The following is a 23,233-nucleotide window of genomic DNA, read 5'->3' as shown; positions in this document are numbered from 1 at the left end:
GGTCAGAGCATCTTGTTGGGAGATTAACAAGACAGCGGACAGAATGAAGACAAACTTCCGGAGTTCTACCTCAAACTGAAGTTGCTGATTTCTTCTACAACAGCCACGCTGCCTTTTCTAGTGACCCCCACCATGTGCCTTTTATTACGGTGACTCCACGCACTCCACTTCCTAAGGCCAATGAAATGAGGCTGCATGTGTCCGGAAATGCAGCAGGTCTCTGGGCGGGGTCCCCAGACCAGCAGCAGCGCGGCTCAAACCGCCAAGGCAGGCCAAGCCCCGGGGCCCGCTGCAGACGTAGTAAGCTGAACACACTCCAGGTGGGGCCCGGAGACCATGTGTGATGCCCCCCCGGAGGGGAGAAGCGCTGCTGGGGAGTATTCAGAGTGGACGCCTTCCTTCAAGCACCCATGAGGTGCAGCTCTGAGCTGCGAGACTTCCCCTGAGCTCTGAACGGCCACCACCAAGTCTGAACCACAGCCTAGCCTGGGGAGGGAAGGGAGGGGGAGGTGGCAGTGGCCGGGAAGGGTGTGGACGTTGGAGCCCACTGCCTGGGCGGAATCCTGACCTTGCCGCTCACTGCTGCCTAGTGGTGGAACTACTCTGTGCCTCAGTTTCCCCACGTGTGTAACGAGCCCAGTAAGTCCTGACCTTCTTCTTGGAGTTGCTGTGAGGATTAAATGACTTTAAAACACACGTTAGCAGCAGGCCCTGACAAATGGAAGTGTGCAGCCACCGTAAGTGACGGCTACAAATATCACAAGACAAAGAGGTCGTGAGCTGCCTGCTTTTCCAAAAACAGCTAAAAATTGAATGTAAAATGCACACCACCGTTAATTGTCCCCCTGTCCTCCAACATTCGTAAATAATCTGCAGCGGGGCCAGACCTACACAAGAATGTAGTACCCACGTAAAGAATATTTCTTGTTTCCACCTTCCCAGTCTCCACAGAATGGAGACTGCTGGGGGCCACCAGGGCTGACAGCTGAGCCTGCATGGCTGAGGGGCGTGCTAAGGCCCGCTGATGAAAGCTAGGACCCTGGCGTGCCAGATCACTTGGTAAGGAGAAAAGAAAAGGCAACCTCCCTCCCGCCCCGAAGCCAGCTCGGTGACGAGGCAGCCATGCAGCTAGCAGCAAATTCCACTCCCTGCAGCACCGAGCCATCCGTCCTCCAACCCAGCAGGTGAGCAGCAGTGACGCCACTGAGCTCCTTCTCTGGTTCAGGGAAAGCAGCAGGTAACAAGTCTCTCCCTGGAAACCAAGCAGCCATAAAGCCACACAGCTGGGGCACAGCCAGCATGGCCCACGGAAGACACCTCGGGGTTTTCTAGGCTGAGGCCTGGCTTCCGTGGGAGCAGTGATGCCGCAGCTTACCGAGGCCTCTCGGGCTGGCTCTGGGATCCAGCGGCTGTAGTATCTGTGGAACCGGGCCAGCTGATGGCAGCAAGGCGGGACCGGAGGCTCCCACTTGTCGTAAGCCTGCAGAAGCAGGCACAGAGCCAGAGGGTCTCTCTGGGTGTGGAGGAGATCTGTCAGCACTGCCGTCAGGTACGACACGACACTCTCCCCTGCAAGGGAATGAGATGTGTGAAGGCGGCCTGCTGGGACCACCCTTCTGTGACCAGCAATAATGCCAACTCCCACACGTATTCGAGACCCAGCAAAATGCAGGCCAACACACTGGAAGGCAGATGCTGTCACTGCAGAGCACACCCAGGCTCCGTTTCCTCAAATGTGTGACACACACACTCAGGCTTCCAGTCCCAAGGCCTGGAAGTGGACACCAATGTGTGGAAGAGGTGATGCAAAAGCCAGCCGGGGTCAGGACTTGCTTGGTGCTCACCAACCCATTTCTCGTTCCTCGGCGCACAGGCCTCCCCTGTGGTTAGACTGGGAGCACGTGACTGATTTAGCCACTCCCAGGCTGGGCCAGAACAGCCTCTGCTTGACTGTCCACTCTCTCTTCCTCTTCCACAGTGACCTCAGAAGCCATACGTGAATGGCACAGCTACAGGATAGGAGTGGCCTGGATCCCTGAGCTGCCTCCTAAAGGACAGTCACCCCAGAGAGTAACACGACCTGTGCTGGACTGTGACAAGGTCTAGAAAAACACCTTTCCTCGTTAAACCACTACATGTTGGGGCTTATCTGTTACTGCAGCAAAGCCCGAGCAACCCTGACTAATGACACCATTGTGATCTAGGAGTACTTCCTTGGTTCTAACTTCCAGCAACTTCCAGCGAGTACGAAGGACCCATAGCCTAGCATCGTGATAATAAGAACAAACGTTGGAGAGGAGAACATCAGTGTTTCAGCAGGGGTCTGTGCAGCCACGCAAATGCGCTATTATGGACTTATCCTCAAATGACCAAACTCACAGAAGTCCGGCTAGCCTCCAGATTCTTATCCCTACATGCTTAGCTCTAAAGACCAGGTAGCCAACATGATGGTGGGTCTGAACCTTGTTTCCTTGGATGTTCGGCGATTATTTCCAGAGCCCCTGGAATCACATGTTCTGCCCCACAGAGGCCCAGCTGGATGATGTCCCCAGAATATCCTGACGACACACGGTACCTGTTTCACTTTCTGTCCCACGGAGCAACTTATTCCTGGCCTCCAGGGCTGCAGGGACCACCGCACTGAATGGGAACGTGAGCAGGATCATGTCTTCATTCAGTAAGAATCCAATTTCCTCATCCAAGCCTTCACTGCCCTCCACCAGGACATCCACCATGTCGAGAACATCTGAGTCAGAAAGGGGACAGTCAAACCAAGGCAAGAGCCGCTGAGGGAACCCACTGCGAACAGCTCCACAGGAAGGGATAAGAGAATGTTTGATAAAAGAGAAAACATAACAGCTAAATGTCTTCGGGGGAAAAGGCTTAATATGAAGTCTGATTTTAAACAGATGAGGACATCACCTATAAAATCTTGAAATCTTTGTCAGACAAATGCAGGATATCCAGCTCAGGTGATAAGAGACTGACGTTTCCTCAAGTGACCTGGAGAAGCCCCAAAACCTTACCCTGGATATTGAGGCAAACAAGTCAAAATCTGAGACGCAAGAAAGTGTAAGGGTTGAAGCACAGACCAGAGCCAGTGTCTGGATTCAAATCTTGACTTTCCTAGGTACCAGCTGTGTGAGCTTAAAGCTAATTACCTAACCCTTCTGTGCCTCAGCTGTCTTATCACTGTATAAAATGACGATAAGGCCACCTGACACATAGAGTGGTTCATGAAGTTGCAGGAGACAGATTCATGAAGAGCTGAGATCAGCATCTGGCACAGAGGAAACGCTGCACAAGAAAAAATAACCCAGCAAACAGACTCTGTACATAATCCCCATTCTATGAGCAAATAGGCAATTTTCATTTCCAGAGCACACTGAGCTTTGACTCAAAGAAACAGATGTCTGCACTCTGCATAAGACATGAACGCAAGTCTCATTTTCATCACTGATTTGCCATGGTGGCTCAATCTCCAGAAGGCTGAGGAGCACAGAGGCAGTGGCGCCTACCGTCGATGTGAGAGACGGGAATGCTGACATCATCGGCGTCCTGCTTCGTGCCCGTGGCCTGCAGTGTGCTGGCTTCCTGGACAAAGTCAGAGGCTTTGTCTGTGTATGAATAGGGATTCGCCACCAATGTCAGCAAAACCTGGGCATTGAAGAGTCAAGCACAAAACATTTAGATGGTCACAAATGAAATGCAAATATGCCAAAAAGTGTAACTGGTAAAATAAGGGAAGACCTAAAATGTTAGCAGTCCTCAATAAGAACAAGAATTTTTCTGCAAAATTTTTTTTCACTTTTTGTTATAGAATTTTTTTTTTTTTAAAGATTTTATCTGACAGAGAGTGAGTGAGTGTGCACACACATGTGCATGTGCGCACAAGCAGGGGAAGCGGCAGGGAGAAGAGGGAAAAGCAGACTCCCTGCAGAGCAAGGAGCCCGATGTGGGGCTCGATCTCAGGACGCTGGGATAATGGCTCGAGCCAAAGGCAGATGCTTAATCAACTGCACCACCCACGCGCCCCTGTTATAGAATTAAAAAAAATTCCTTTAAAATAAACTTTTAATATCACTCTAAGCATACTACTGTTCTCTTTGTGCAAAAACAAGTCTCCGAAAGGAAATTAAATAGCACATGCTAATATATTCTCATTTTACAGATTCGAAAATTAAGCAAATTCTGACATCTTGGCAGGAATTAGGAAGTAAGCCAGAATCGGGGCATTTAGCACCAGTGCATCAAAAATGCCTTAATTAAGCTAAAGGCCACGCAGCATATTCACTACCATGGTCCTTTAACACTGGAAATAAGTGCTTACACGTTCCAAAAACTGAATCACAGTCTCTCGTTGCTCTTCCGCGATGTCATCCAAATGCTCCAGCCACAGCTCCAGCTCCTTCCAGGTGTGCTCGAACACCCCCGTGTCCCGCAGAATCTGTCGGGGTGGAGGGTCAGCATGGAGCCTGTGCTCTGTGGGAGCCGAAGCAGCACAACACGGAGACCCAAGAGCACAGAGGGGGTCGAGGTCTCCTCAGCAGCTCTGCTCCAAAGGCCACTCTTTCAAAACAACACTCCCGTGGTTGAGGGAAACAAGGAAAAGAGATCATTCTGCACTCTATCAAAGCTCACATGATCCCTGGTCTTGCTGCTTCCTATACCTTTCCTTCAACTCCTAAATAATAAAAAGAAAAAACAAACAAACAAAAAAAACCCACCCAGCTGCTACTTAGGAGTCTGACTTTTTACCTGGATTTCCACAAAGACCCCATGTAGACTTTCATGACTCAGCCCTCACAGCAAGCAACCAGCAGCCTGGATGAAATTCTCCAAGATAACACACCACGCACGCCCACTACAGTGAGGCCCCTCCAGCCTCACGCCTGGGGCAAGGAGCATCAGCATTGCTAAGAGAACAGAATATGTCAAGGGGCAGGACCTTGAACCAGAGGGATGAAATGACGTCCCCCAATGGCCCGATGCCACAGACTGAGAGTCTGAGCAGCCCCACTGCACGAGCCCTGCAGCAGAGCGCACCGAAGGGAGACCTGATGGTGCCAATCCCACCTATGTGCAGTCAGCGATCACGAAATTGGGCCGGGGTCAGGTGCAGGCCTACGGAGAAATGGCACCTTGTAGAGGTCAACACCCAGACGTTCACGTTCTTCAAGCAGCTCAGGTAAGAAGGTTATAGGGCGGCAAGATTATCAGCACTTCAAATAAAGGTAAAATCTCCGCACCCCAAAAACAGCAGACGTGAATTCTGCAGCACCCCTGAGACATTTGCTGCTCAGCAGGAACAAGGAATTCGATTTCCTACGGCTACATCGAGTACCAAGTGGAAGAAAGAGAAGCTAACAGTCCAAATCCCTGTTCCCTTCCACTGACTTTGACACCCTTGCGGAGAAGGCTGGAAGAAGGTAAGAGGGATGGTCTATGTAAACAGTTCCCAGAAGGGCCAGAAATCCATTTATTGAGCCTACAATGTACTAGGAGTGACCTACTATGTGATCACAAGTACTCCCCTCTGCAATCCTACCATTTCATCTGTCCCATTCATCATGGGAAAACGAAGGTCAGAGAGGTTGAGTGATTTGCCCAATGCCACCCAGGAAGGAGTAGAACCAGGGCTCAGATCTAGGAACAGGACCTCAAAGCCCATGTTTTCCACTTTACCGTGCTGCCTCTCAGAAACGCGGCTGAGTTTAGATGTCATACATTAAAGCTGCCATAAAACCTCCCATTTTTAGGTTTAGAGTAGTCCTGATACACCCTTAACTCAACAACCGTTACTACTATAACAAAGAGTGAAAATGCCTCTCAGCATTAGGAACCGGCAGAGAACGCTCACCTTTATGATCAGGAGTTTGGTTGATGACTTGAGCTGCAGGTGGCTACTGGTCACAAACATTTTCATCAGTAAATAAAATACAGATCGTTCTCCTCCGATAATTTCTGCATCGGGGCCTTCCTGGGGTGTGAAGAGCAGCTCGTTACCAACATTGCTGAGGCCACAGTACTGCAGGCCCAGCGTGCTCCCAGGCCTCTCATCTCCTCTCATTGTAACTGCAACCCGGTAAGACTGCTGGGATTTTAGACATGAGGAGCCTCAGAAGCTCAACGAAACCCCCAAAGAGCAGCTAGAAGTGGGCTGGCTGCATTCCAGCAAGATGCCGGTGTGGACAGAATTGATCCCTTATGCATAATTTAGCCTCTCACAAAAGTTTTGAGCTTCGAATGTACAATCTCAGCAAAGCACGTGGAGCTCGGGTTCCCTGGTCCCAATGCCACCAAGGCTGTGTTTGGCCGGAGTTTTCCCGCGGCCCCTGGCAATGACGATGACCCTGAACATGTGAAGTGCTGGTGCTCACAAAGCCCGGCTGACTTTACCTTGTCAGCAGAAGGGGGTGCACTGAATATAAATTAATATTTTAATACCAGTTCTTGCAAAGTTAAGAGGCCTCCTCTGTCCACTTTCCAAATAAATCATCAGGATCCCGTTGGCCCTGTTCCGCTCTGGTGAAAAACTCAACTTCCCCGGCTGCTCATCTCTCTGGGGTCCGTGGCAGTGACCTCACAGTGGGGTGCAGAGGCTGAGAGCAGGGCCGTGGCCAACACTGCCTGGGGCCAATCCTGGATCCTCCAGCTACGGCTGGCACCCTGAACAGGTTCCTAGCCCCTCTGTGCCCCAGTTGTCTGGTCTTTAAGTGGCTCCGGATGCATGAAGCACACGTGTCAATCCTCAAGTATGACACAGGTGAACCTCAGGAGAGGACATGGGGAAAAATGCACCCCAGTGCCCCCCGCATTCTCACACCTTTCTGGAAATACAACATGTAAAAATGCCCACATACATTTCCACACTACTAGTTCCGTAAGATTTTAAATAAGATCTAAGTCACTAAAAAAACAGTCATCTGAGTTACTGAGAAACACACTTTGACAAGGCTTAATTTTGCCTGCTCATTTTTCCTTTGGATAGAAGTGACTGGCATCCCGTGCTTAAATACACAGGTAAGTATCTGCTCCGTCCTGAGTTCCCTTTGATTCAATGTTATATTCTCCAGAAAGTCCTAGAAGACATTATTAAAGGCAGAAAAAATGCCAACAATTTTTACAGATTTTTCCACCAGCCTCAATTCTCTCCTGGCTTGGTATCTATTCCCATCTCTGTCTTATGCTCTTCCAGGATGAGAACAAAGGAAAAGGAATGTATTTTATTTCCAAAAAGGTTTTAAAATGACAAGCAAGGGGCACCTGGGTGGCACAGCAGTTAAGCATCTGCCTTCGGCTCAGGGCGTGATCCCAGCGTTATGGGATCGAGCCCCACATCAGGCTCCTCCACTATGAGCCTGCTTTTTCCTCTCCCACTCCCCTTGCTTGTGTTCCCTCTCTCGCTGGCTGTCTCTATCTCTGTCGAATAAATACATAAAATCTTTAAAAAAAAAAAATGACAAGCAAAATGTAAAGTCGTCAAGATAAAAAACAAAAACAAAAAAAACCCAACCCAAACTCCCAATGCCCAGCAATGATATCGCTTCAGTCAGGACCCACCGAAACACTTATTTTGCAAAAGCAAAGAGATTCTCAGGCCCCGGTCTCTGCTCTAGGTGCGTCTGAGAGGCGAACCGTGAATGTCTTCTTTGTAACCAACCGTCAAGTTCTGATCCAGTCAGAAATTTCCAGGCCAAAAAAACCAACATGCCCGTGAGTTAGTTAACAGAAGGTGGGAGCTCTCCGATTCCTACCTGTGCCTTCAACCACGAAAACTTGCTGGCGGGCAGCTCCAGGGCCACCTGGAGAATGTGGTGCTGCAGAATGGGAGGCACCTCCTCTCGGAGGCCCTGCTCAGAGATGACACCTGTGGGCAGGAAAGAGGAACACAGACAGCAAGTCACGTGGAGGAAGGCGCCCAGCCACTGTTGCCCCAGCCAAGGGGACCAGAGAAGGAACTCCATTCGCAAAAATAAGAAGGGGGATCTGGGGCTCCATCCTCCCTTGTCCTGGGCCCACTCTTCCGCCCAGACGCACCTCACCTGCCGTGTCCTCCCCCTCCTGTGGTCTCTCCAAATCTTCAGCAAAGAGCCCTAACTCCACTGGCCCAAAGCAGCCCACTGGCCCCCACCGACATCTCCCTACAGCCTGAGCCTCATACTGCCCCTTGGGGGCAGTCCGGCAGGAGGCACTGGCCTCACTCCCCAGACTGCAGAGATGTCATGAGCGCACTGTGGCCACCAGAGCCCCAGACTGGGTCCTTATCCTCTGCCCTGAATTCTGGGTTTCTCTTTGCTTGGGAATGACACAGTACTAAATAGTAAATGATAAATTTCATATTCTCACAGCAAAAGAGAACCTTTTGCCTTCAAACAATTAAAAAAGTTAATTATAGCTTTTCAGGGGCGCCTGGGTGGCACAGCGGTTAAGCGTCTGCCTTCAGCTCAGGGCGTGATCCCGGCGTTATGGGATCGAGCCCCATATCAGGCTCCTCTGCTATGAGCCTGCTTCTTCCTCTCCCACTCCCCCTGCTTGTGTTCCCTTTCTCGCTGGCTGTCTCTATCTCTGTCGAATAAATAAATAAAATCTTTAAAAAAAAAAAATTATAGCTTTTCATTAGGATTATTCCAATAGCTTATATAAATCCCAGGAATGATATCTCTGCAAGTTTTCTTCTGTAGGCCCAATTATAAAGTCGATTTTATTAGACAAACTTTTCCATCAAGGAAACGTGACCAGACAAGTGTAACATTAACTTTTACAAGATGTGGTTTGAACCTGCCTCACTGAGGAAAATATGAGTCAATGATGTCAGAAGTGCCTCTGCGCGAATGGGACATCTCTTCTCTGCGGCTCTCATTTCTTTTTTCTTTAAATTAATGTGTTTTTATTTAAATTCAATTAACATATAATGTATTATTGGTTTCAGAGGTAGAGGTCAGTGACTCATCACTCTTATATAATACCCAGTGCTCATTACATCACATGCCCTCTAATTTCTGCACCCCTGCTCCTCGGAAAAGAGGCTTTAGAGTCAATGTCACACTATCGGATTTGTCACTCATCCCCTGCAGACAACTCGGGCTGCCTGGCTTCTCCCTTCTCTGTCTGCTGCTAAGTGGTCATCTGATATTTACTTAAGGAAGACTGGCTATGTGAAATGTATTAGTCCAAATACAAATAACCAGGCTGGGGGATCATGCATGCCGGTGAAACCGCCCACCAGCCCTCCCAGCCCTCAGCTCCAGGGGCTCTGCTCCGGCCCAGCCACGCCTCCTTCATCCCTGCTGGCAGAGGGGCACCTGCAGGCTCTGGGGACGCACCTTTCAGGAGCTTGCTGAAGTCAAAGTTGTACTGCATGACCATGTGTGGGACGACCTTCTGGTACAGGCATATGACCTGCAGCAGAACAGCTTTCAGAAGAATGGTTTCTGCATCATCTGAACCAAGATCAAACACCTTAAATTAGGAAACATGCTTATTCTTTGTCCTTCATCAGCAGTCAGTAAGCAGTCGAGCCACCCGTGACCCATTGCAGTGAACTCCACGCTGAACGCAGAGGCTGCAGACGGATCCCTACAAAGTAAATGTGGTCGAGACCGTCCAAACAGACTATGTGTAAATCCCCATTTCGGTGCCGTGACCTGGGACAGGCTACAGCTGCTCTGTCTCTCTGTGCTTGAGTGCCCTCATCTGAACAATGCCTACCCTCGCAGGGCCACCACAGGACCACCGCAAGGATTAAATAGCACAGAGACAGAAGATGCAAGGCCCACTGCCTGGCAGGCCAATAACAAGGTCTGAGTCAATGTGTCTCATCACTGGGGGCACTGTGTAGCCCACCTCTATCTGCATAGCAAATGAGAGCCCCCAGCCCCCCAACATGGAAAGGCCAGAGCACAACACCCGTCGTTCAAGTCTTTAGAGAGACCTGGTGCTTGCATAAAGCTTGGGCGCATTTCCAATAGATCCCCTGAAAGCCCCTGTAGGCAGGAGGTGTCCCCAGCTGCCCGCACCACCTCTGTCTGCACACAGCAGAGCCCCGCACAACACTCACCACACTCAGGAGCCCCGCAGGCGGCCGGAGTCTGGTTGTCCCTCTTCTTCCCTTTCTCGTCATCCTGTTTCGTGTCCTGCTTTCTTAGGGACTGCCAGACCCACACGATGGTGTTGAGGTCTGGTAAAATCTAAAAGGGAAAATAAAGAAACACAAAACCACTCACATTAAACAAGGGAGGGAAACAAATGAAATGAACCTACTACAGAGAAGCAAAACCAAAGGGAGGATTCGAGTGGGGGTATGTGTGTGTGTGTAAAAGACGGGATGGGGGGAGGAACACAGGCCCACACGCTCCATGAGTTCTCTCTGTGCTGATTCCCACGACGTACAGCAAGGACGTGGTGAAAACACAAGCACCCATCATTACAACAAAACCCCCGAAGGCTCATTCGCCTGAGCAAGACACTGGGAAAAAAGAAACCTGTCCTCTGACAGGCCGGGGGCCTCACCAGCATGACCTTGGCTCCTTTGGGGCAGGCGTCCCATCTGCAGATGACAACTGCCCTTCCTTACTTACCAGAACAGGCCCCGGGAGAGGAGGGCGCGGGAGGGGCCTCCCCAGCCACCCCCTCACACTGGCCATAATCCAGTATGTGCAATGGCTGGGGAGGGAACCACCAGCAGCTCCCGGGGAGGCTGGAGGTCCCAGGAGCACCCGAACCCCTCCACTGCACTTCGTTTCACACCTGGCCTCTGTGCTCCTGGGACGGCCTCGTCCCCTGCTGTGCTCGCCTTTGACAGCTATAAAGAAGGCTCCGGAACCTCATTCGGAATGGCCACAGCTGCTGCCGTACCTACCTTGCTCAGAGCTTCTCTGAAGAGCCGCACGAAGTCTTCCATCACTGCGGCCGAGTACACGCCTGATCCCTGCCACATCTCTTTATTTAGGCAGTGGTCAACAGTTTTCAATGCTCTTTTCAAAATGACGGAAATAAGGGAAAAAGCTGTGTGTTTCACTGACTTGCTGTCCAACTGGGAAGAAAAAGAGGTAAATCCACACATCTGGAGGCTGCACTGGTGGACACAGACCTCCCAAACCCTGCGTCTGGCTGGCTCTTGCTCCACCTGAGGTTGCTGGCAGGGAGGGCCGCACAAGCTGGGCAGCCTCAACACTGCGAGAAGCAGCAGCCTGGGGACCCGCCCTGTTGACTGCCTGCGGATCTAACCTCAGCAGTGACTGAGGAGACGGCAGCTCCTCAGAAAGAAAAATCTGATAGTTATGTTTAATTCTGTTTCACTGTCTGTGTTTGGTAAGTCTTTTCTGACAGCCACTGAGCTCACGTGGACTACCTGCAACAGGAACAGGTACGATCTCACCACAACACCACCAGCCCCTGGAAAAGCGCTGAATGCTGGGTGCCCCGGTGACAAGAAAGGCACCATGTCCTGAGTATGAAAAACCACCTCCAGGCTTGGGAAGCGTGCAGCCCCCAACACAGGCCTCCAACAACCAGCCTTTTCACTTGGACCAGAACGACAGCCAGGAGACTGTTCCAAATCCTCACTCGCTATAGAGATGAAATGAAATTCAAGAACCCGAGCCATTACCAAAACCCGGGTACCTCTTGCAAGACCCGGTGTCCGGCTGGCCCTGACCAAGTCTGGCAGGCCCAGGCACACCCCAGGTGCAGCCCCAGCTGGGACGCACCGGCTGGGCCACAGAGGACCGACAGGCAGGCAGACACAAGTGCGACACCCCATTCCACCCACATTCTAATCAGCTCGGGGGTTCATCGCACATGTACGCTGCCCGCAAAAGTAGCATGACATGAAATGCCCCAGGCCAGCAACAACTCCCTCCCATAACCGCATCAAAGGCAGGGCCCAAACAAGGGTTCGTGGGCACACGCTGCCTCCCAACACTTTACTTCCAGTTTCTAAAATAAGCTCTTTTCTTTGTGATTCTGAAATCGGAAATTAGGCTATTAAAAACTTTCCAATAATAACTGTAAAGACAAGAAAAACATAAAACACAGAGTCCACAGTCATCACGCCCAAGTCGCTGCCTCACTGTCCCAGTCAGGAAGGGCCAAGGCAAAGCCCTGCACCTGCACACGATGGCAGTACAGGACAGAAAGGACATCCCCTCCTCACCCAGCAGCCACCCCATCTAGGGGGCACCGACCGTGGTCCTGAAACGACAGTGTGAGAGGGGGTAGCTGGCCTTCCATCTCAGATGGCCTGCCGGAGCCACTCCCAGGGGGCAGGAACACAGCCACCGGCAACGAGGTCTCCCACCCAGAAAGGGGCCTCGTCCGACACCTGCCTTTCAGTTCTATTTCCTTAACAGCCCCTCGAGATTAAACAGTTTGTGTTTCCCACCAGACTGATGGGCAAGTGAGCTGGGTCCTAATTTTGGTTATTATGATTCGGCAACCAGAACCAAAGGCCTTTCTGCCAGGTCCCACATTGGCCTCCTCTCTGTTCCTCGCCCACTGTCCACTCTTAGCACAAACCCTAGACAGGCATCAGAAATGCTGAACCCCACTGCACGACCTAGGGAGTCCTTGCCACACTGCACCAACTGCCCATCACCGCTGGGGCCACCTCGCACCGGTGCGACCCATGCAACCTGCCACAGCAGACCCCGGTCCTGCTGCGTCCACACGACAACCCAGCCTGCCTGAAGGGTAGACATCCCTCCTGCCCCACAGACACTCGGCCTCCCCCAGCTAAGTCTTGAGGCAACCCGGGAACAGGAGGGACTAGCAGACCCAAAGATCCATGCGTGCTAACAGCTCACAGCCATTCACTTAAGGCCCCGGAGCTGTGCTGATGCACTCATCCCTCAGAACGTGGCTTCTGCAGGGACTTGGGGACCTTTACAACATATAATGATATGAAATTTAATTTTTCTGCGAACATGCCAATTTCTTCCATGAACAGGTCCTCTCTCAAAAGGCCTGAAATAGCTGATCCTCAAAATAAACATTCCCCAGAAATTTTAACACTATTCACTTACACCACAAAAGATAGGATCTGCCGGGCAAATTTCAGTCCCACCCCATCTGCAAATCCTCAACTGATACTTTTATACATGACATTGGGCTGCAGCTGAACACACTGCCCTGCGTCTGAGTCCAACAGGCTTGCACCCTCAGGCAGGTGCAGAGAGCCACATGGGGGGCTGTGGTCCTGGCTCTGTGCTGGAGCAGTTAAAGCAGCAGCCATATCCCCTGGCAGGAATGTTCCTTGGGCTCCAGGGTCCCTTGCCCAGGTAAGTGGACGCGAAAAGCCTGAGGCTCACTGACAACACACTATCCAATAAATCCAGGCAGGCATTCTCAGAACAATCCCCAGAAAGGCCAATGCGGTGAAACGGAGAAAGTTCTAGAAGAAGAAAGGCGACCACTTACATTTAACGCCTGGGTGAACATGATTTTATTGCACACCAGGGGCACGGTGGTCACCATCACCATTGCCAGGAGCCTAGGCAAGGGGATGAACTCTCTGGTCTGAAAAGCCCGGGAAATGTCCGGCTGGGCCTCATAGATCTATGAAAAAGAGAAAAGAGAATAATTATTGCTGGTGCAGGTTACATTTCAAACGTGAGGCTAACTGTAGGCACCCCACAGTGAAGCTGTTCCAATGACACAATTATAGTGATAGAGGTCCAAGGCCTGCCAAGGAACAGGGTCCGGAAGCTTAACCCCTAAATCTACTCGTTAGAGAAAAGTGAGGTCACGAGACTGTTTGTTACCAGGGCAGTGACCTTCAAAGCAGAGCCCAGCCAGCAGCCTGGGGAGCCACTTAAAACCTCTGATGGCAAATAAGTCACTGCTGGAACTAACAATCGTATTACTCACCCGTTACTGCACTTGACCGGCACCTGACAAATTATGTCATCTTTTTAATACTTCATGACAACCCTTTGGGGTAGGGATATTTTACATTAAAATAAAAAACCTTCATGGATGACAAAATCAGACCTCAATAAGGTTAAGTAACTTCCCCAGGGGCACACAGCTAGAAAGCAGTGAAGCAAGGACTTGCACTCAGGCCCGCAAAGGCCATGCACTGTCCCCTGCCCTTTCCTGGGGAGAGCAGCACCAGAGCACCTCCCCAAAGGGGTGCTGGCCACAGGGCTACCTTCCCCCAGAGGAGGGGAAAAATGCCTCCTTCTTGTCCCAAGAGACACGTGGGGACTGTATACACACACACACCGAGGCAAAGGAGAGTACTTGAAAAAAACCTTGTTTTACAGATGACCCCATGCCCAGGTCGAGGCACAAGACAGCAATCCTAGATGTTTCACCACTCAGCAGGCCACAAATCAGAGCCTAACCGAGCCAGGCAGTACTGCCAAAGAACGTACAGTGGGTACTCCCACTGTGTGCAGGGAGGCTGATGTCTGTGACTATAAGGACATTAACCGGGGAGCCTGGGCAACAGTCGGTTAAGTGGCCAACTCTTGGTTTTGACTCCGGTCATGATCTCTGGTTGTGGGATCGATCCCTGTACTGGGCTTCTCGTTTAGCAAGGAGTTGGCTTGAGATTTTTCTCTCCCTCTGCCTGTCCCCCTGCTCATACACACACACTCTCTCTCTCAAATAAATAAATCTTTAAAAAAAAAAAAAAGGATATTAATACACAGCCACTTAGACAAACAAACCATTGTTTCATAGCTTATTTCGAGTTGTTCTAAGTACTTAAAACAGTCTTTAGAAACTATCCTACATTTCAGACATTTCACTAATTCAAGCCTGTGCTGTGCTTAAATTCATTAAGATCTCACTCTAAGCAAAATCTGGATGAAGGAGATGAATTCAGCTTTACAGACTCAAAAGGCATCCACCTCCAATTTCAGCTCGGTGAAAAGCAGAATGTCCTTGGAGGACCAGGACACCAACCTGACACGCTCTAAAGCACCCCCTGAAGAATGGCTGAAGGAGCTCTCAGTCCTGAAGTTCACGGGGACGTCACTGTCTGTCTCCCTGGCCTCCATCCCCCCAGCTCCTGACTCTCCGCCCACCACCTGACACCCTCCAGAAGAGCCCGGGTGTTACCTTGTTCAGTAGTTTTATGTTATTTGACCAAGTGGACTTCACTCTTGGGAGAAAGGAAAACGTGGCCTCCTTGAAGTATTTGTTCAGTAAGTCCGGGCACACTTTGAGGATGCTCACCACCAGCTCGGCCACCAGCTCGTCGTCTGCGGCGGTCTTCAAACCCAACAGGAAGTGCAGGAGGGTCAGGTTCCCGCCTCTGTCGGAGGAACAGAGCAGAGAAGGGTCTGCAGGGAATTTTCACAACACGCTGAAAGCTCGGGGTAATAACACAGCTCCTCGAAATTGCCCTCAGAAAACACAGTGGTAACACAAGTGACCAGCAAATTGCACCTATGACTCTCCCTTGTGACAAAGATGGGGTGTTTTTATGGCCTGTGGGGCTCTCGCTCTCCAACAAAGAGCTTGAATTTCACTCCTCTGTTCCTGAGTGGCTGAAAAAGTCTCCGCTTTGTCCTGTTCTCCATCTCTCCTTCCCTCCCTTGAGTTCCATTTGACTCTTAGGAAGAGGAAGAAACCCCCTGTCTCCTACCAGTCTGCCCAGGAGTCAAGGCCAGTGTCAAGAAAGGGCCAAAACCACAGGGTGGAATACACTCCAGACTTTCCCCGTGAGATTCTACTGACCTCTTTCCTCCAATGGCACATGAAAAGGCACGTATGTAAATAAATATTTATGTGAGCATTAAGTAGAAAAAATACAGAGGATGCATTTTTCTCTTGAAAAGATTTTTTTACGTGAAGTGCTCATGAACTGCCCCACAGTCCACCCAGCTGCTCTCTGGGTCTCCAAACGGTGCCACAAAATGATTCCTAAAACTTGACAAAATGGCACAGTCTTTCCATAGGTTTTCTGCCTCCTCTGTTGCTAACTTATTTCAAATTCCTGTGCCTTCACTTAGCAGCTGCCAGAAGCTAATATAGTGGGAAAATCTGTATGAAAATACTAAAAACTTGTCTCAAAGTAGACAGTTTTCAAAAGTATGAAATCATAAAAAGAAGAATCAGGAAAACCTGTGAACATTAAAACTTGCAGAAAGGAAGCAACTAGCCCAGGATCTAGACCGGCAAACCCATAGGACTCTGTGTTTACCCCCAGATCCTTCTACGGAAGGATGACTTTTCGTATCTGCCTCTCCCTGGGAGGTCACAAAATCCACAAAATCTGAGAACTTACCATGAGCATGCCACACCAACGGCTTCTAGGATCCTCACTGTTCTGTACCCCCTTAACAACTAAAACTAAGAGGCAATATGCAGCTTTACATATAATAAAAAGATTTTCAAAAATTGAATCAGAGTATAATTTTGATCAGAAACCTATCCTTTAAATAGCTTAAAATTCTTGGAGCACCTGGGTGGCTCAATTGGTTAAGTGTCTGCCTTTGGCTCAGGTCATGATCACAGGGTCCAGGTATCGAGCCCTACTCAGCAGGGAGCCTGCTTCTCCCTCTGCCCCTCCCCCTCCCTCTGTTTATGCTCGCACGTGCTCTCTTCCTCTCATTCTCAAATAAATAAAATCTTAAAAAAAAAAACCAAAAACTTAAAATTATTTATATGAAAATTTCATGAGCAAAATGGTTTGTGCTGTCAAATGGACACAATGCTAAATCTACAAAGCGCACTAGGACTACTACACACATCCACATTATTTCAGTCAACAATGCAATAAAATGAACATTTCTATCTACGCAGCGTGCAATGTGTGCCAGCCACTGCTCTAGGCAGTTACCACACTCTACCTCCCTCTGAGGGGGACACCAATTTTGTTTCCATTTTATAGATGAGGCAACAGAGGCAGAGAGAAGTGGTACTTGTCAAGGTCTCAGAGCTGACTCCAGAATCTGTTCTCTTAACCTCCACACCAGGGGTTGGCAAACGATGGCCCACCATCTGTCTGTATAAATAAAGCTTTATTGGAACACAGTTACACCCATTTGCTTATGTCCAGGGCGGTGCCGGTACTACGATGGCACCGTTGAGTGGTCACAATACAGACTGTATGACACACCAAGCCTGAAATACTTACTACCTCTCCCTCAGAGAAGACGTTTACCAAGCCCCGCCTACACTATAATGCTGCGCTTTCAAACACCCGCTACGTGCCAGGCACTGTCCTAGACACTGGGGATCCCAAACAGACCAGCCTCTGTTCTCATTAAGTCTCATCTATCAGGTGATGAAGAAGCAAGTAAATAAATGTGCAATGTGGCATTAAGTCACAGTCAAAAGCAAGAGCCGGGCAAAATGACAGTGACAGTGGAAGAGCTATTTCAGAAAAGGGCTGCCAGGGAGGGCCTCTCGGATGTGGTGACATGTGCAGGGAGCCTTGAATGGACTCAGGGTGTGAGCCTTACAACTACTGGGGGACCACACATTTCAATTTTCTCAAAGCTTTCCATCCACGTCCCCACAAAAAAATTGCCTTCCTCTCCCCCAAGTGCAAACACTTGCTCTTGCCCCTGGCTTCAAAAAACTGACGTAAACCACAGCTTATTTGAACAGACCTACACCCAAAAGGTGATTCAAATACGCTCAAACAAACGATCATCTATTTTATGGGTCTTACTTAAGAGGAAAAACAAATGTGTGTTAGGCATGGTGTTATATTATATTAGACTATAAAAGTCTGCTGTTACCTTTTAGCGGGCAAGTGAGCTGATTTTTGCTGATGAGAGAAAAGCTACACTATCATGAAACAAGGTTAAAAGAAAAAAACGATGTGGCAAGTTAATTCATAATAACCTCAGAATCAAAACAAGTCACAAGGAGAGAGAAAAATTTCCACTGTATCACCTTACTCTGAAGGAATCAGTCATTTCCTTCCTGGGTGAAACTGAATCAAACCATCTATATCTTAATAATAAAATGCTACAAAGGTTTAAAAAAAAAATAAGGCTATTCACAATGACCAGAAAACACACCTAATATTTTTACTGTCAATGGGAAAAAAAGCAGGTTGATAAATCCAACGGTAGACTATTTGGTCATTAGAAACTACTAACATGGCTAGGTACTACAGTTAGACCACAAGAGAAAGTCTAAAAGAACATAATCTAAACCATCAGCTGTGGACTTCGTTTCCTCACTGATGAAATGTCACCATAATCTGCAACATGAAACAAAACGTAAAAAACCAAATTGAGAAAACCTAGCTCATCAGCAGCTGTTTTTGAGGAGAGGAAGGACTATTTCACTGTTATGAGGATGGGCTCCGAACCAGATTCCCTGGGTTTAAATCTGAACTCTGCCACTCATAGGCTGAGTGACCTGACCTCCCTGTACCCACTGCCCTCATCTGCTAAAATGGGATAACACTGGCTCCCACCTCAGGGAAAGTGGACGTAAGACTCACCCTCAGACCCCGCCAAGAGTCACAGTCTCGAGTGGAAGCCGCAGCACCGGGCTGGGTGAGCCACCTCCTACTGGGTGTCTAAGTCAACAGCTACCCTGAGCCCTCTGCCCCAAAGGCACGTAATGAGCAGCTGCTCTCTGGGTCTCCAAACGTTCATCCCTAAGATGAGTTAGGTAACATCTAAAGTCCTAGCCGTAAGCCACCACAATTCCACTACTCCACAGATCTCCCCGGGAAGCCACATACGTACGTGACGACTGCTGAGGAACACACGCCCGGGGTTCACAGGGGTGCTGCCTTACCTGCCGACGGTGCCGAGAGACGCGTCATAGAAATTAATCCCATGCTTGAGCGAACAGCACAGATCCATCAGGAAGGTGTGAACAAGCTCCCTCACCATGGTCTTCCCCGCATCCTCAGCAGAAGCCTACGAGGGTTTTTTAAAATTCAGTGAAAATCTCAAGTTCATAACCCTCAGTAACAACTGCAGAGTAAAAACTGGACAATACCGCACACCCGATGATGACTTAGAAAACATTTAAACACTTGGTATCATTCAAAAAAAACAAAGAACACAAACACCAATCAAGATAAAAAAAAAATACTCTCATACATGGACTTTAAAAAGAAGTAATAAATTAAATAAATAATAAATTAAAGAAAAAAACAAACAAGGTCATAGATACAGAGAACGGATTGGTGGTTGCCAGAGGTGGGCGTTGGGGATGGTGGTGAGAGAAATGAATGAACTGTTTTTGTCTTAGTTTAAATAAACTGAATTAAAAAAAGAAAATATTTCTCTTTAAAGTTGAACAAACAGGGAGTTGCTGGAATAAGAAACTAGAGCTAACTGGCCATTTTATGTCATTTCTTATCGGTTCCAAGCACTTGGCAATGAGGGTTCTCATTCCATCTTTACGGCTGCCTCATGCGCCTGGCAGGACAGCAATGACTGCCCCCACTGCACATAAGAGCAAACTGTGGACAGCACAGCTGAGGTCCCCGATGGGTGAGTGCAGAGAGGCCAGTATCAGCACCCCCATTATTAAAGAGTCTCCCTTTACAGCATGTACTTCAGTTACAAAACCATTTTTTAAGCTTCTCTTTGCTTTTGTGCTGTGATGCTGTGACTGAATAAGAAATAAATACAGTTGACCTTTGAACCACCCAGGTTTGAACAGCACAGTCCGCTTCTGTGGACACAAATACAGCACACTACTAAAAATATACTTTTTCTTATGATTTCCTTAACATTTCTTTTTCTCCAGCTCACTCTACCATAACAATACAATATATAATACACGTAACATACAAAATATGTGTGAATCAACTGCTCACGTTCTGGGTAAGCCTGTCAGTCAACAGTAGGCTATTAGTAGTTAAGTCTTTAGGGGCAGTCAGAAGTTGTACATTGATTTTTGACTGCACAGGGATGGCGCCCCTAGCCCCTGTCTAATTCAGGGGTCAAATGAATTTGGTCTGCACCCGGGTTCCTGGCAGGGAGCTCCTAAAACCCCTGTACTTTCCTAAATGACAGGGGTGGGACCAATATTCACACAAGGCTCCAAAATCCCCTGGACGGTCCCCAGGTGATATGAGCAGTTTTTATTCTAATGAGGCAACTCTTAATGGGCTCCTGGACAGCTTCTGGCTGGACACCAGAACATAACCAGTGATGAGGGCATTACCTAACTCTCTGAATTTGAATGTCCTCACCTATAAAGTAGAACCATTAAAAAAAAAAAAAGATTAAAAAATACTCTTAAGAGGGGGCAAGTTTAAACCTGTATTTTTATACAAGCTTAAGAATGACTTAATTTCTCTTGCTCTTTTGAATAAAATTCCACATTTGGGAGTGTTTTTATTAAGCCTCCGAGGCTTCCTGGTAATAAGAGCATACAAAGCATGTTCAAAACAAGAGGGCATAGGCAAGTCGCAGAGATAAAAGGAGGTAAAACACAGGGCTGTTGAGAGGTAAATTACTATAAAGTTCACAGGAAGTTTGAGCCTTCACTACTCTGGCCAAGTCCATGTTCAGAAACACCCTGAGGAAAATCAAAATGAGGAGGATTAAAAGGTACACTGGCCTTGGGTCAACTCGAGGCAACTGGTCTAATTCAACACTTGAGTAACTATTACAAAATAAATTACACATGTCAGGAGGTGAGGAAATTGGGGTTTTCCTGGACACTCAGGATCCTGAAGTGAAACCAACAGGCCTTGAAATTCCAAAAGCTGGTATGGAGAGAACGGAAAAGAAGGAAAAGAGGAGGTCAATGAGAGGAGGAAGCGAGCCTAGATCAACACCATACATTTACTGGGCAAGCCCCGCAGGGAGTAAGTCCAGCATGTCACTCAGCTAAAGGGAGTAAGAGTTTTCTCTTCAAGGGAAAAAAAAAAGTCTAATATCATAATACCTCAGAGATTAGGGAAAAAATCTTCTAAAAAAATAAAATTTGAAAGATCATATTTCATCTAAGTAGAAAATTAATAGAACCACAAGCCAAGAGAAACAGATCAAATAGGGGGGACTTTTTTTTTTTAGGCAGGTGGATTCCTCAGACTCCAGCTGTGGGACCACACACTAACGGTGAGGTCAACTCAAACCCAACAGGACTGTACCTTGACATTTTCCAGGCTCACATCAACAATCCCATTCCAGCTGTAGAGAGCTGCTATGTGGTTCAGTAACTGCCCGGTAAAGAAACGCACCTTCTGGGTTTTGGTGATATTTTTATTGTGAACTACCTGAAAACAATAAAACAAATGAATTTCAAGGAATTCGATTTTTTTTTTAAAGATTTTATTTATTTGACACAGACAGCCAGCAAGAGAGGGAACACAAGCAGGGGGAGTGGGAGAGGAAGAAGCAGGCTCATAGCGGAGGAGCCTGATGTGGGGCTCGATCCCAGAACGCTGGGATCACGCCCTGAGCCAAAGGCAGACGGTTAACGACTGCACCACCCAGGCGCCCCAAGGAATTCGATTTTTAAAAGTGTTTCTTGTCATTACAAAAATCATGTAGGGCTATGGCAAAATGTGTAACCCCCCCCAAAAAAAGGAAAAACATAAAAGAGAACAACAAAATTCAACAATCTTTGAACCATCCTAGGATACACACAGTTAGCATCGCGGTTCGTTTCCTTTCAGCCCTCCGCCCCGCAACACGGCTGTGTGTGTACCATTTGGGTTTTTCGCCTCTGTGATTATACTTATAGTTTTCTGCCCAATTTTACTTATATAGCGTGAGCTTTTCCCACATTATTAAAAACTCCTTTAGAACCTCATTTTGGAGGGCTATCACTCTAGCCTGTGAGTGACCATAATTTGCATCACCATTCCCGGGGTATGTGCAATTAGGCCGTTTCTACTCTGGCTGACAACAACATCTTTGTACAGTCTTCCCTGCATCCCTGATCATAGGCCTGGAAATGGGGCACCAGTTCTCAGCTCCTCCCAGAACCTCTGGGGATGTGGCCCAGATGTATGTGTTTCAAATTCACTTCCTGGGTGGTTCTCCAGGAACCCCCCACCACCCCCAAGGCTAGGAACATTTTTAAGACCTCTGACACATACTGCCAAGCCTGCTGTAACACGTAGTCCAGAAAAATACCTGATTCAAAGCACCTTTGCCAGCACTGAATATCACTGTTTTAAAAGGTCAATGCCAATTTGATAGGTGAAAAAAACCTGTAACTCACGACTTGTGTTACTTTAGATCAGGGTTTGTCAACCTCAACACTACTGGTGTTTTGGCCCCAGTAACTGTTGCAGAAGAATGTCCTGTGCATTGCAGGATTCTGAGCAGCATCCCTGGCCTCTACCCACTAGATGCCAGCTGTACTTCTGCAGCTATGACAACCAAAACTGTTTCTAGACACTTCCAAATGTCCCACAGTGGGGGGCACAAAATCACTCCCAGCTGAGAACCACAGTTTTAAATATACTATGTTAATCAGCTATTTTTATGTGGACTGCCAGTTCATGGTTTTCACAACTTTTTCTGTTGGGAGAGTCACAGAGTTTTTCTAACTGATCATTTAAGTTGCTTCTGTATTGAAGACAGCAATTCAGCCAGTTTTAAAATTTCTACAAGATGCTTGTAAAAGGCAGAATATGCTAGGTAATTCAAAATAACATTTTGCTAGATACGTAAATGAAGAACAGCTGTAATTTACAGCTCACAATTAATCCAGTGGCTTCCCATGAAATAGTGGGCAGCAGCTTTTCTCGTGGTATGATGATACGGCAGCCTTAAGAAGCAGTTTTCCAACAACTGTTGGAGAGGATGTGGAGAAAGGGGATCCCTCCTACACTGTTGGTGGGAATGCATGTTGGTATAGCCACTCTGGAAAACAGTGTGGAGGTCCCTTAAAAAGTTAAAATTTGAGCTACCCTATGATCCAGCAATTGCACTACTGGGTATTTACCCCAAAGATACAGACGTCGTGAAGAGAAGGGCCATATGCACCCCAATGTTCATAGCAGCATCGTCCACAATAGCTAAATCGTGGAAGGAACCAATATGCCCTTCAAAAGATGACTGGATTAAGAAGATGTGGTCCATATATACAATGGAATATTACTCAGCTATCAAAAAAAAACTATTTCTCAACATTTGCTGCAACATGGACGGCACTGGAGGAGATAATGCTAAGTGAAATAAGTCAAGCAGAGAAAGACAATTATCATATGGTTTCTCTCATCTATGGAACATAAGAACTAGGAAGATCGGTAGGGGAAGAAAGGGATAAAGAAAGGGGGGGTAATCAGAAAGGGGAATGAAGCATGAGAGACTATGGACTCTGAGAAACA

General features: G+C 48.1%; 1 protein-coding gene across 4 annotated transcripts in view; it reads right to left on the bottom strand.

The window, feature by feature from the left end:
• Nucleotides 1-23,233, bottom strand: part of URB1 (URB1 ribosome biogenesis homolog) — a 68,412-nt gene that overhangs the window by 32,581 nt on the left and 12,598 nt on the right. For all 4 annotated transcript variants that reach the window (XM_034656294.1, XM_002929345.4, XM_034656300.1 and 1 more), the window contains 13 exons: nt 21,041-21,166; nt 18,721-18,845; nt 15,070-15,265; nt 13,420-13,557; nt 10,862-11,035; nt 10,061-10,190; nt 9,327-9,443; nt 7,758-7,870; nt 5,861-5,980; nt 4,331-4,447; nt 3,519-3,657; nt 2,576-2,746; nt 1,376-1,569 (listed from right to left, as the gene is read on the bottom strand). In XM_034656294.1, the coding sequence (XP_034512185.1) occupies nt 1,376-1,569; nt 2,576-2,746; nt 3,519-3,657; nt 4,331-4,447; nt 5,861-5,980; nt 7,758-7,870; nt 9,327-9,443; nt 10,061-10,190; nt 10,862-11,035; nt 13,420-13,557; nt 15,070-15,265; nt 18,721-18,845; nt 21,041-21,166 (1,860 nt within the window). The remainder of the gene's footprint in view (nt 1-1,375; nt 1,570-2,575; nt 2,747-3,518; nt 3,658-4,330; nt 4,448-5,860; nt 5,981-7,757; nt 7,871-9,326; nt 9,444-10,060; nt 10,191-10,861; nt 11,036-13,419; nt 13,558-15,069; nt 15,266-18,720; nt 18,846-21,040; nt 21,167-23,233) is intronic.

Source organism: Ailuropoda melanoleuca, chromosome 1 (assembly GCF_002007445.2).
Source record: "Ailuropoda melanoleuca isolate Jingjing chromosome 1, ASM200744v2, whole genome shotgun sequence".
Lineage (NCBI taxonomy): Eukaryota > Metazoa > Chordata > Mammalia > Carnivora > Ursidae > Ailuropoda > Ailuropoda melanoleuca.
Note: the sequence above shows the minus strand (reverse complement) of the source record. Positions and strands in the feature narration are given on the sequence as shown.